Genomic DNA, 14,509 nt, shown 5'->3' with positions numbered 1-14,509 from the left:
GCAGGAAATTAAAATGTATCCAAAGCTCTTATAATAAAAAGGTCCTACAGATCAGCTGAATAATTAGAAGAGTTAAAAACTTTAGTTTGAACAAATAACAGGGCAAACCAGAAGATTTGAAGGAACTGAAAAACTTCCAGACATGCTGAAAGTTCATGAACTGTTTTTCTTGTTTAAATAGCAGGATAGAGGCATGGACATAGGGGAGTGTTGGAGAAACTGAAAATCAGTCTCGTGTCCCCAGAGTACAGCCCTACCTTTCAGTGGGGAAGAAATTTTTCATCTAAGATTGACTTCATGGCCATATTTCCTCCCACATGGTTCCTCTTTATTCTACCCACACATCTGTATGACATAGTAGTGAGTTTTTTTCCTGTGGAAAATTGCAAAACATGACAAATTGACTTCAGTGTCTTTCAAGTCCCAATAATCTTTGTTTCTCCACATTTCACATGCAAACACACTGATGTTGAGACAAGAATAACTGTGCAATGTGAATTATTTCCAAGTTTATGTGACTCAGTTTGAAATCATGGCATCTCAATAACAAACAAATGTTGATAAGCACTTAGCCAATACTTGTTGGCACATGACTTATTTGAAGCTAAATTTGAATAAGTTTACCACAGACAGTATAAATCCATTATATACTGTAAAAAATATGCACAAAATCAAAGCTGGCTTTAAAGATATAACATCCAGCATTTTAACATTAAAATGCTTAAAAACCACTAAACCCTTTGTTATACAGTCTTTTTTGTTGAGTTGTGTACTTGCATTATCCCAAATGTCAACTATTTTCATACTCAGAAATGTGTAATTTCAATTAACGGCACAGATCGTGTCATTTGGTCACTCACACACAACCCTTACTTTGTAACTGCTCTAACTTCCAGTGAAACATGGGAGACACCAGATGATACTGTACATATACCAGAAAGTAACTGTAAATCATACAACAGTAATAACAATAAGGTATTTTTTCTGGCTCATGCTAATGCTTGGTGGCTAAACCATATGGTAACGTTATAACCAAGCCTTCACCACAGCGACTTCCTGGTTGATCCAATACTGAAGTGCCAAAAACGGCACTGTAGTTTGCACAATAGAGCAATTTCTCAATGACCCCCATGTTAAACAGGCCATTTTCACAGCGTAATTAAACCTATTTAAGGTCGGGTACAAAAAACCATTCTCGTCTGTATGTTTATGTCATATCTCCATGACAACACTGAGGGGGTGAATTTTTTTGTACCAAGCTAGTTTTTATTTTATTGGAGGTTAAAGAATAACTAGGGGAGCGGCCTCTTGAGTGACAGCTAGACGCTGGCCTTCACTTCTCCTCGGAGGTAAACATCAGCCAGATGGACGTATCGCCCTTCCCCTAAAGTCACATCAATGCCCTTTTTTGGTAAGAGGAAATAAGGCTGAGTCAAAGTCTGACAAGATGGCGACTCCTGTATGCGAGTACGATTGGATCAAGTTAAGAGAACAGACCTCGATGGAGACTCTACGTCCATTTTTATACAGTCTCTGGTTAGAACGTTACAATGTCCAACATGCTCATGAAGTATTTTTTTAAGTATGATTGTTTTAACATGAATAACAGAGCTAAGCTACCCCACGATAAAATTTGCACATAATGTTTACACGCTAACGTTAGCTGCATGGGTAGTCGACTCATCTAACGGTTAGTTAGCTAGCAAGCCCATCCCGCTCCCTCCGCCTCACAGACCACTGCTAAGAGAATTTGCTGGAGTGGACGTTAGCCTTCAGTTAGTGACTGCCACTGGCTGCATGCCCACTGTGACCCCTGGCACCGGAGTGCTGACTGAAGTTGCGTTGCTACAGTGGCTAACTAAAGGTCTCTGGAGCTGTTGTCTGCTCTCCTTCCATTAAAGAGATGTTACCTCTTGGTGGCGGGGAGTACAACAAAACCCTTACCCCCTAGGTGCTGAAGGGGAACATGTGAAATATATTGTCATATTGGGGTCTTAGCCTGCTAGTGAAAAGAAAATTATTCTACATATTTTATGTTTAAACTCTAAGTCTGATATCAAAATAGGCCTAGACATATCTGTAGGCTATTTAAAAAAAAGAAAAGACGAGTTCATTTACAAAAACAGTTTTTCTTAAAATCAATAAACCAACACCACTTAGATTGATATTCCCACGAGTGCACAAAATAACAACAACAAGATTAATCAATTAAAATAGAGTAAGGGCCATTCAAATATTTGCACCACAAAAATAGAGGTAAATGAAATTCTACAAGGCTTTGGTGATCTATACCACTACAGTTGTTCACACAGTGAAACACAATGAGGCTCAATATCTTGAACTGATCAGATCCACACAGTGTGAGCTGCTAGAACCTGCCCAACCCTTAAAAAAACGATTCCCCCGCTATTGTACACACACACCACACAGGAACTATGTCCTGCCAATAGTCCAGATGTGAGGGGGAGGAAGGAAGGCGAGAGCAAGAGAGGGAGAGAGAGAGAGAGAGAGAGAGAGAGAGAAAAAGAGTGAGAGACACTACTTGTGTATGTGTACACGCTTTCATTCTATGCATGAGATCAGTGCAACACCCTTATTCCAATGTGTAGGAGGACTCTCAGTTGTAATTGATTAAAAAAAAAAAACATAAATATTCAACATCTAAATAGTCATACCCACTGGGGGAAAACCAGCACCAAAAACAATTCACTATAACTACAGGAAACAGTTTAAAATAAGCTGACCCAGTTAAATTCTTCATCACTCAAAGAATCTACAGTGAACTGTTGAGCTCCATTTGCAACACTAAATGACATTACTATTTTAGCTAAGGTCTAGACAGTATGACTACTTTGTTTAATTAGGGTTTGACCCTCTTGAGCAATACATCCTCCACTTTTCATTTCTGTGCTTAAATGTGTTTTTTGAATTTTCTGCTGTATAGTCTTGTAATAGAAGTTAAAGGCAGAGCATTTTGCTGGTGTCTGTAGGGGATATTAATAGCTATCCCAAGGCTATAGTTTGAGGGAAGCCTTCAGAGCCGATGGCTCGCCAGAGTTCTTGATTTACCAACCAAACATGCAATTATGTGTGTGCCTCACAAATACCAATTTGGGTGTGTAAAACAACTAGTGGAGGTTTAAAGGGAATTTAGTTTTAGTGGAGGATGATATATGCAGTTGGAGTTTGGGGCTTTATTATTCACTGCAGCAGCTGGGAGGGTGGGGGAGCAACCCGAAAGGCACAACTGAAATGTATGCATGTCTGTTTGTATCTGTGTGTGGGACAGCGCGGTACTAATGACATACTCCTGCTCCCAGCGTCATTGTAATACACCCAGTATTTTTCGCCGCTGTGGAGTGCAAAACACTGTGAGCTCACAACATTTCCAAATCCACTTTTTGTAAAATGCTGGTATACCAACAGGGCTGTTGAAACTTCTAGGCTCCAGTAACACTGCCGTGAAGACACAAATAGTGGGAATCTGCTGCGTCCTCCTGAAACCTCAAAGGTTTGTTGATCTTGTTGCGGTGCTGACTGGAAATCAAACCCTTGTCTCACGGGTGTGGAGAGGTCAGGAATTTTGTTTTTCGAGTCGAAACCAGTGCCAACGGTTTTCGCTCCTATGGCTGAGTGACGTTTTTTTCCATGAAATACACCACACGCAGGGAAAAAAAGCTGAACCTCAATAACCTAAACCACTTCCTTACATTCGTCCCTACTTTCAACCACAACGCCTGGTCCCCTTCAGCAGACCTAAGGGATATGAATAATCAGCCTGAGCTCTGTCTAACAGCAAACAAGGCTGGCAATGCATAAGTCATAGAGTGCTTTGACACAGTGCTCTCTCTGTCCGTCCGAGGGTATTTTGAGGTACAGTGGAATGGGATTAGGGGAACCGGAACTGGTTAAACAGGGAGCACCAGATGGTGAAATCAATGGAATGCTTGCATTTTTTCCATCTACTGTTACTAAGGCTTTGGGTGGCAAATAAGGTCAATGACAGTTTTAGATCGCAGCAAAGTATTTCTTCTGTTTCTTAATTCATCCAACTGATCACATTCTGAATGCTGTTTTGCACATGTGCAACTAAAACAGGCATCTGGATGTCACATGTGAGACTATCAAAGACATTTCCAAGCAATTAGCTCAGGGACTCTTTGCATTTGTTGCACATTTTAATGATTTTGGCAATTTAGTTTTCTCTAATAAATGCCATTGAAATGTCCTGTAGCCTCATGTTTACTATTAGAAACGTAATGAAAATGTATCACTGGAGAACCCCCCCTCTTGGTGCCCCCATGTCTGAAAAGAAAGCATCAAAAATTGCCCCCTTGGAGGCCATGGTAGATAAACCACGATAAAGTTCCCTCTAGGGTGTCCTTCCAGGAGAGAAAAAGTGATGAAGTGCCCACTAGGGAGCCCTAAAATATAGGTTGCAGTGCAGGTTACCCAACATACTAGAAAACTTTCTATGCGCTAGTGCCCTTTTTATTTCTTTAGCCACTGCCCCTCAGACAGCCGGATCGACCACTGAGGGCAGAGTAGTATTTTAACGTATGAACCCTGGACACCGTCAGGAGAATCAGGTCCAGACATAGTCCGGAGTTTCTTTTACACAACAGGAGATTGGAATACTAATAATGTTTGTTTTAGGCAAGGTGATGCCTTTGTAGAGCGCGCAGGAGGCAGGACATGATGTGGATTACACTATGGTCATGTAGTCGGTTTGTTATTTGGTCATAAACAATCGAGTTTCTTGCCATTTATTGAACTTGTCCAATGATTTTGAGGTGTCTCTTCAGTTTGGCCTTTTCGTTGGTGTGTTTGTGTAAATCACCTTTCTTCTTCACCCTTGGAGGTTTGTTTTCTTCCGGTTTGGGTGAGAAACATCCTCAACACGCCCTCGCTGTGAAAACAAACCGGGCAATGAGTGGCTGCATTCACACATGGGACTCACTCGGAGATAACACCGATTTAGTACTAGGGAGCTGGGAGGTAAAACTCTGTTTGATGTCCGGTTCGAATGATTCAGACATTTGCGTTCTCACATATAGTCCTTGATAACGTCAGGATTTCAGCGCATGTGTGAGAGAGGCTTAGGCCTCATGAAATCTAGACACAAGAATAAAGAAACTCAACAGTTAACATATTTGCAACCTGAGGCGTTTCTTTCATCTTTACAGAGAACAAGTTTCCCAGCAGAATGTGCCAAGTTATTGCACTTGATTGCAATCAAAGAATACAAGCAACGATATGCAGGTCGTAAAAGGAATGCGGCAGACGGTGAGTGTGCCTCACAGTAATGATGGTGGGACAACTTGCCTGAGCTGGATGGGAATGTGTTATATTTTAACCTTAAGTGTATAATCATAGGGTTTGGTTAAATGCACCCTCACATTTAAATGTTTTCCTGTCTGGTGCTGATAAACACCTTTGCTCATACAGGAGTAACAGAGACTCCATTCTGAAGCATTGACTCAGCAATGATATTTGCCATGATGAAACAGTAAGAGTGCTAATTTCCTTCAAATACGTCTTACCCAAATACTAGTGGATTTCAAAACAGGCTTTTAAAATGAAAACCATCATACAAAGTTCTGCTTTACAGGGAATTTATTTTTCTTTCAAGTTCCTGAAATTGTGTACATGGCTCTAACGTGCACCATTATATAAAATACAAAAATATTATTATATTAGTTATAATGAACTTAAATTTAAAGAGAGCAAACAAAACATGCTGACAATGCATCAAATTTTGTGACCATATAAGATTGATCTCAGTTAAGACTGTTTAATGTTAAGATTTAGCAATGTAGAAGGTGAAACTACACTTTCATATCATGTATTGCAACATAGCTACAAGCTGCATTTTTCCAGCCGCTTGCTGATAAGCAGACAGCATTACTTGTATGAAAAAATGGAGCATTAGTAAAGCAAAATACCAGTAGTTAAGTTCTTTTATGAGTATTTTTTTTTTTTAGCTCTATGGGTGTTGAAAAACGCCCCATTTGCTATAGCACAATTTTACTCTGGCCCAGAGCATCTTTAACCACATGAATTACACCCACATACCATGTCTTACTCAACATCTGCAAGAGTGAATGTTTGTAGTTCCCTTGAAGGCAGTACACATCTCACATCCAGTATGTGATTGCATGATAAACCTGTCGTAAAGAAAAAACATTGCCATAGTGACATAGTTTTAAAGTGAATGTGAGCTTAAAACTTACAGTTAAGTAGTGTAAGGCAAAAATCTAATGAAAACCACGTGTCACTATGAAAGCATACGTATAAGTATTGGAATTCCAAATGTCAGCTTTTGCATTCAGATAGTTTCCTCATCCAAGCTGTTTCCCCCAGTTTGTTTTTCTGTCTTTTTTACTGTATGCTGTACATTAAACCTGGTGTTCTGGGGAAATGTAACACATGTTTACTGTTTGAGGTGTACCTCTGACGATAGAAGACCTTGAGAAAAAGGAGATAAGAGGACTAAAATACCTGAAACTAAGAGGGCGAGGGCACATTAATCTGCCGTCCAGACAGACAGTAGGCATGAAGCTTTTCCTTCTTCTGACTCTTCTCGGAGGGGCAGGTATAGTACAGAATTGATATGCTGTAAAAAGTCTGATTATGGGGCATCGAATGGTACCACAGACTGATAGATGCCAATAACTACACTAATAACATATTTTTCTCTGTTTATTCTCACTTTTTAAATAGCTGCAGCTGCCCTGAAGGAAGACAACAAGATTGTTGGAGGGTACGAGTGTCCAAAACATTCTGTACCCCACCAAGTGTCTCTATTCACCGGGTACAACTTCTGTGGTGGGACTCTTCTGTCTGATGAGTGGGTGCTCTCTGCTGCGCACTGTAAAACAAAGTGAGAAAGATGATCACTAACCCCTGTTTATGCATGAATCAAAAGTTTAGCAGCTGGTTAACACCGATGGATTTAATATTACAGGAATACGTTTTTTTCTTGTGATTCTCCCTTAAAAAGTCACCTTAAAGATGGATTTATTTCTTCCAGGTCAGATGTAGAAGTTCGGCTGGGAGAGCATGACCTCTGGGAGCCTGAGGGGACAGAACAGCAGATAATGTCTGCCAAGTTTATTCGCCATCCTGACTACAATTCCCGCACGCAGGACAGTGATATCATGCTGATCAAACTGAGTCGACCTGCCACTCTGAACAGCTATGTACGCCCTGCTGTGCTCCCTTCAAAGTGTGCCAGTGACGGGACAATGTGCCATATCTCTGGATGGGGGAGTCTTCGTCCCAGCAATGAGGGCTGTGAGTTACAGAGAAAATATCTGAATGTGTGAGAATGCTCTAAAAATGCTATGTCTTGCCATTATTGTACATGAACCCCCCTTTTTTTAAACATTTCCCAGCGAGGTACCCTCATAAGTTGCAGTGCCTCGATGCCCCTCTCCTGAGTGATGACACATGCTTTAATTCATATCCTTTCCAAATCACTGAAAACATGATCTGTGCTGGCTATCTGGAGGGCGGGAAGGACTCATGTCAGGTAATATAGGGTACATGGCTGCTGTAACACAAAATAAGTGCCTCTGTTAAAATAATCATCTTTTTTATATCTTCAGGGGGACTCCGGGGGTCCCATGACGTGTGACGGAGAACTTCAGGGAGTTGTGTCTTGGGGGCATGGCTGCGCTCTGAGAAAAAAGCCTGGGGTGTACACCAAAGTCTGCAATTACATCTCCTGGATCAAGAACACCATGGCGGCTGGCTGAGCAGCAAAGATAGCAAAGAATTCACAAGTGAACTGGCATTAAAGTCGACTATATGATGTGCTGTGTCTACAGTGTGCGTTTTTTTCCTTCTTTTTACAGATCGTTTAGTGAGTCTTAAGAAGAATGACAGAATCTAAGTATATCTAAGAATATAACATCTTGTGTGGAGAGAAACAAATCTGGATCCCGCACACACTGTAGATTGACAGGTGTGTTTCTCTGCAGGTGTCTGAAACCAGTGTGTCTTAAAAGCCACGTTTTCCTTAGCATCATAATTCATAGCTTTGCTAAACATGACTGTAAATCAAAACATGGCATCTATCTATCCATCTATCTGCCTCGCATGCTATTACAGTGTCTGACTCCACAAGCTCTGACTTAGAATGGCTTTAAAATGAATGGGCAGACATGTTTCTAACTCACGGATGCCTCTGTAAAACACAGAGCAGTTATGGAACAAACCTGACATTTACAGTCGTCAGCCAACAGTAAATCACAAAGAGAAAAAAAAATGCCACACTGCTATCTGTGGACTGAAACCGTGAAGCATGTTGCACAGTAGGGCCACACTCCATAATCACTGATTATGGAGCACTGTGAGCTACAAATGTGGTACTTAGGCACTTAACTATCCAGTAACTTTTTTTAGCTGTAGTTGAGCCTGAATATTGATGCAATTTGCGTTTCGAGTAAAATGGAAATGTAGGTGGATGTTATCAACCAGAGCTTTTGAGTTTTCAGCCCCTAAAAGGAAGCCCATAGTAGGTACTGGGGGGCACTAACTCCCTGCCTGTGACACCGCTCTGTAACCTCTTTGTGGAAGGTCACAAACTGGCAATCGACAACAGCAGGTGCACATATGAGAGTACTAAAACACAAAATGCCCGAGTGATTTAAGTGGATTCTGGTTGCTTGGGTGTGGTGCAGCGCAGCGGGGTGAGTCACCAGGCATTCGCCCGACCACCGAATGAAGAGGCCTAACGAGGGCTCGCAGAAAATGTACAAAAAATAGCTCTTTGCAATGATGCTGGATGCACTTTTTTTTGAAAACATGGCCTTGGACAGGATGTGGATTCTGGCAACACAAAGCTCTATGTTGTGAATCCTACAGAATTCCACAAACCATGTTTACAAGCTTTTTAAAAGCGATGGCAGCTTGGTCAAAGCGTCCTTCTCCTTCTGCAGTGTCCTTTACAGCACGTGTTTTTGATGTGGCCGCAGACCAATGCACTTTATCCCTCAGTGGCTGCAATGACTAGCTGGGATAGAAGAAACCAGCAGTTTAGCTATGCCCTGTTAATAAAAATTGAGCTAAGGAAAGGAATTATAAACAAAGGAAAAGAGCTGACGAGCTGACTGAACAATAATTGAATAATAATAGTATGTGAAAAGATTCAATAAAAGCACCTTAACTATTTCACAGAATATGATGACAACTAATTGGAGATTCATTCATTCATTCATCTTCAACCGCTTATCCCGGGGTCGGGGTCGCGGGGGGTGCTGGAGCCGATCCCAGCTGACATCGGGCGTGAGGCGGGGTACATCCTGGACAGGACGCCAGTCTATCACAGGGCACGTAGAGACGAACAGAGACAGACTCCACACCTATGATGAATTAAAAAGTGATAAAACAATGGCACCAAAGCATGCAGTATTGTAAAGTACATTAACGAAAACACACATGAAGGCTTTCTCCATGAGATCTAAAAGCACAAGTTAATTCACCGTCCCTAAACATATTGACTGGCTCAGCCTCCACACATGACATCAGCTGCCGGTTGGCTTCTTTTTTGGGTCTGACATGAAGCTTGTTGACGGCTCGGGCCAGCTCCTGTGGCTATGGGTGTGGACCCTCATGAGCGGTCAACAGATTTCCCTGTAAAGTGACTCTCCAGGGATGTAATCATGGTTAAGTTGGGACAGTGGCAGCAACTCAGTGAACTAGAAGGGGCAGCTTTGGTCCTCTGAAGTCACAGATTAATTGTATATAGCAGAAACTATACTGTGACACCACCTTTGACTCCTCTCCTTTTACACTCCACAAAGATCTACTTTTCTTTCTCCCACCTCCCACTACTTTTCTATCACTTTGTTTTTTGTTTTTTTACTTTTGCAGTCTCTTATGGGAGCCAGCAGAGGGCAACATCCCACTTCTGTACAAGCCTGATTGCTTCTGAAGTTACTTATCTGTTCTCTCCAGATTAACGCAATTGAATACCTGACATACTGCTCAATGGGTGCACAGTTTCTGGCAAAAACAGAATAACTTAAAGACTTTCTAATTCAGTGCCAGTGGTGGAGGATTTATTCAGATCTTTTACTTGTGTAAACATAACCATACAGTTTAAAAATACTCTGTAACAGGGAAAAGTCATGCATTCAAATTATCCCTGAGTAAAAGTAAATAAGTGGCTGCATCGAAATATATTTAAGGTAAATTAAAGTACACATTATGCAGAATGGCCCATTTCATAAAATTACAACATATCACTAGATGGTAAATAGGGATGCAAGTGCAGCTGATAAAGGCACTTAACTACTTTATATCGCTTTCTATTTACATTACCTCCAAAATGTGGAGTTGGAATACAAAGTAGCATACAATGGAGTACAAAAGTACAAATGGAGTACAAGTACAAAATCGAGTAGACTACTTGAGTAAATTTACTTAGTTACATCCCACAAATGGCTGCATTTCTTTTTACAATGCTTGTGCACATAGTGTGTGATAGCTGCGTCTCTAAGCTACAGTTGATTGGGCAATAAGGACATTTAATGAAATTAAATTGTGTTAATAAAAAAGGGTGGGGTTAATGTTAGGTCAAAGGCAAGTTTTGGTCGGTTATGAAAAGGAAATTGTGGTCGAGATAAGAGGAAACCCCAAAAGTCCTCCTGGAGGAAGTGTGGGTTGACTGGTCTCCTCTGAGTCTGTTTGAAGCTCCAGTACAGTTAAGATTGGGAGCCTCTTTTCTTTTTAGGGAACAGTCTTGTTAGAGGTCACAGACGAAACATCTCTATGGCAAAAGGAAAAACAAAGAATGAGTATGGACGGCGCGCACAGCGGGACCACCGCCTTGCTCCTGACGCACGACTGAGTCAGCGGGCGCGCGCGTAATTGATAATTCCTCAGACATAAGAAGCGCACACATGGCTCCGTCCCGGTGCAGTACCCTATAAAGCCAAAAAACTTCACGCCAAGTCGCCACACAAGAGAAACACCGAGTGGATGTCGCGCACATTCAAAGCCAGGGGAACTTGACATCAGGTAGGGTTAAAAATAAATAACTTTGTCATTTGCTGATTTGCTGATTTATCACTTAAAACACAATTTACGATATCATTACATTAGAATTACTAGAGATAGGCTGTAATTTAAATATAAACAAAATTATTTCTGTGGAATTATTCTGTAGTCATTAAAGATGGTATGATTTAAAAAGATTTTATATAAAAACATATATCACATTTCTGCTAGCGGTAAGATGCCTGATGCTTTTACACATTGCATTTAACTCTATATTAACTCTTTTTTTTATTAAATTCTTACTTGACAGTTAGTTAAATTGTAACTTGAAAAAAAAAAAAGTAAACTACATTTTTCTATCAGAATAAGGTAATGTTAAGTAAAACACTTTGGGATGCTGGGTGGGAGGATAAAGTAGATGTCCTGTAGCAAACCTGCAGTATTTAATAAATGTACATACAAGCATTTACAAGATATTATTTTATATGCTTAAATGTTTAGAATAATGATATACTATGACAAAAGGAAATACATTGAATAAAACAAGTAAATTGTGTTAAAAAAACGGACTCGGTCTTTTGGAGGCACTGTAGCCTCTTAAGGTTGTTATTGCTGATATTATATCACCTGAACTGTTCAGTTACTTGTGTTTTTCCTTGTCAGTGACATCAAAGCAGTGGCAGATATTAAGGGAGGCAAAGGGCAAAAGAGCAAAGGTTTTTTTTTCTTTTTCCGGTGCAGGTAAAAGTTGCTAAAATATTGACAAATATTTTTTTAAAGCACTGATTCTAGGATAAACAGTCTTGGCATTGAGAACTAAACAAATAAATAAAGAGAATAATAGCCTTGAGTTGAAATCTTCAACCTGGCAGCTGTTTTATTATTCAACTTTTAGGGCTTGTTAACATGTCTTACAACAGTTCACATAAAACGACTGATTCAATTTAATACACCCTTTTTCCCCTCAAACCACAGTGAGTTTCAGTGAACATTTTTAGCATTACAAGGGCCAGTAGGAATCCCTCCTTTATGCACAAGCCATACCATACGTGGTGTCTTTGTCTCCGTCAGGTGAAGAAACACAATGGAGCTGAAACCTTTACTGAAGAAGCTGGGCTCAACGGTTCGCGCCATCCTCACATTCAGCTTTGCTCTGCTGGTCCTGGGCGTGATGGTGTGGGCCTACGTCGACGGTTTCCAGCTGGCGACCTCGATGTATGGAATCATCTCCTTTGGCTTTTATGGACTACTCCTCTCACTTCACGTGTTGGTCCAGAGCTTCTTCGCCTTCATTGAGCACCGGCGAATGAGAGCTCGCACAGACCCCTGCACCTTAACCAAAACCATTGGCTTCACTATATCAGCTTACCAGGAGGACCCTGTCTATCTCAGAGAGTGTCTCAACTCCATCAGGGCTCTCAAGTATCCTCCTGAGCTGCTGCGCATCATCATGGTGATAGACGGGAACTCAGATGATGACCGGTATATGATGGAAATGTTCAGGGAGGTGTTTGCGGACCAAGACCCTGGCTGTTTTGTGTGGAAGAACAACTACCACACGTGGGACCCTACACAGGCCCAGCAAGATGCGGAAATGGCGATAGAAATGGGCCCAGGCGGGGATGCTGATTATAACGTAGGTGAAGATCCACAGCGTAAAGAGGTAGAGCGCCTGATCCAGAGCAAGACGTGCGTTTGCATCATGCAGAAGTGGGGTGGCAAGCGGGAGGTGATGTACACAGCGTTTAAAGCACTCGGGTCATCAGTTGACTATATACAGGTAGGTTATTTTCCTTTAGATTAACATAATGTTTTTAATTTCATAAAGTTATGACTTTTTTTTAAAACATGACTCTCTTTCTCCCTCCCCAGGTGTGTGACTCAGATACCAAGCTGGACTCTCTGGCCACTATTGAGCTGTGTAAAGTGTTGGAAAGTAACGAAAAATACGGTGCTGTGGGAGGAGACGTGATGATCCTCAACCTGAAAGACTCTTACATCAGCTTCATGAGCAGTCTAAGGTACTGGATGGCTTTCAACATTGAAAGGTCCTGCCAGTCCTTCTTCAACTGTGTGTCCTGCATCAGTGGCCCTTTGGGTAAGGAGAAAGCCTTTTTCTTTTGGGATGTGGGTCAAATTATTAGTTCTACATATCAAACAGTGGGAGTCATGGCTTTAATGCGGTTATAACTCATTGTAACTATCTTTCTTGAATTGCTTCCTGAAGGTCTGTACAGGAACGATCTACTCCAGCAGTTTCTGGAGTCCTGGTACAATCAGACGTTTTTGGGAAGTCATTGCACATTTGGTGACGACAGACATCTTACAAACCGAATGCTGAGCATGGGCTATGCCACTAAGTAAGTCGCTTATCAATTAATCACTTTATGGTTCACATACAAAACACAATTCCAGTGAACTGCTTATGCACAGGATCAGATGCAATAATGGTATTATCTCTGCTGTACTGATAAAGGTTTTATGGATAATTATTATCATTTTTACATTTCCTTTAGATACACAGCTCGCTCCAAATGCTACACGGAGACACCCGCACAGTTTCTGCGCTGGCTCAACCAGCAGACCCGCTGGACAAAATCTTACTTCCGTGAGTGGCTCTACAATGCAATGTGGTGGCACAAGCACCACCTGTGGATGACCTACGAGTCCATCGTCTCGGGTATTTTCCCCTTCTTTGTCACCGCCACCATCATCCAGCTGTTTTGGACAGGCACGGCATGGGACATCCTCTGGATCCTTTGCTGCATCCAGCTGATCGGGCTGGTGAAAGCGGCATACGCCTGCATCCTGCGCAGAGACATGGTGATGGTTTTTATGTCCCTCTACTCTGCTCTGTACATGACCAGCCTGCTGCCTGCCAAGTACTTTGCCATTATCACTATGAACAAAAGCAGCTGGGGGACGTCAGGCAGGCGTAAGATTGTAGGGAACTACATGCCCCTCCTCCCTCTGTCGGTCTGGGCAGCCATTTTATTAGGTGGGCTCGGTTACACAATCTACAGGGAGAGTCAACTGGACTGGTACACTCCAGCGAAGGCACTGGAAATCAGGTTTATTGTCTTTGGGTGCGTGGCCTACACGTGCTACTGGCTGTTTATGATTGTCCTCTACTGGGTGTGGTTCCGTAATTCATGTAGGAAACGTGGCCAAAGTTACGCGTTGAATGTGTAGGTCCAGTGAGCTGCTAGGAGAAGGGAGATAATTTATTCAAATTCAACCATATACCTTATTTTATTCAGTGGGTTTCATTTATTTATTCAGCCTCACATTTCAGTAACTGATGGACAATTTAATGCAGCTGCTAAACCAACAAATTTCAAAAATATTGTAAATATTGATGAAATGAAAATAACATCCATATTACAAGAGCATCTTTCTGTTGTAAACAAAATTACAAAATATTACTAATATATATAAGGACAAATGTTTGATTCATATGGAGATGTTGTTGCACATTTAAATGAAACTGTACTGAGGGCTT

At 41.4% G+C, this 14,509-nt stretch overlaps 2 protein-coding genes across 2 annotated transcripts; both read left to right on the top strand.

The window, feature by feature from the left end:
- Window positions 1-6,555: 6,555 nt before the first annotated feature.
- LOC310950530 (trypsin-3-like) lies at window positions 6,556-7,760 on the top strand (the record flags this gene model as incomplete). Its single annotated transcript, XM_083918385.1, has 5 exons — window positions 6,556-6,595; window positions 6,724-6,883; window positions 7,034-7,296; window positions 7,398-7,534; window positions 7,611-7,760. 5 exons carry the CDS (start codon window positions 6,556-6,558, stop codon window positions 7,758-7,760), a joined length of 750 nt encoding a protein of 249 aa, XP_083774511.1.
- Window positions 7,761-12,091: 4,331 nt separating this feature from the next.
- has1 (hyaluronan synthase 1) lies at window positions 12,092-14,199 on the top strand (the record flags this gene model as incomplete). The annotated part of the gene is made up of 4 exons (XM_083918369.1): window positions 12,092-12,787; window positions 12,880-13,105; window positions 13,235-13,367; window positions 13,524-14,199. The coding sequence occupies 4 exons, from the start codon at window positions 12,092-12,094 to the stop codon at window positions 14,197-14,199; spliced, it is 1,731 nt and encodes a 576-aa protein (XP_083774495.1).
- Window positions 14,200-14,509: the final 310 nt, after the last annotated feature.

The sequence above is a fragment of the Echiichthys vipera genome, assembly GCF_963691815.1.
Source record: "Echiichthys vipera genome assembly, chromosome: 8".
Classification (NCBI taxonomy): domain Eukaryota; kingdom Metazoa; phylum Chordata; class Actinopteri; order Perciformes; family Trachinidae; genus Echiichthys; species Echiichthys vipera.
The sequence above is the reverse complement of the archived record's forward strand: the minus strand, read 5'-3'. Positions and strand labels throughout refer to the sequence as shown.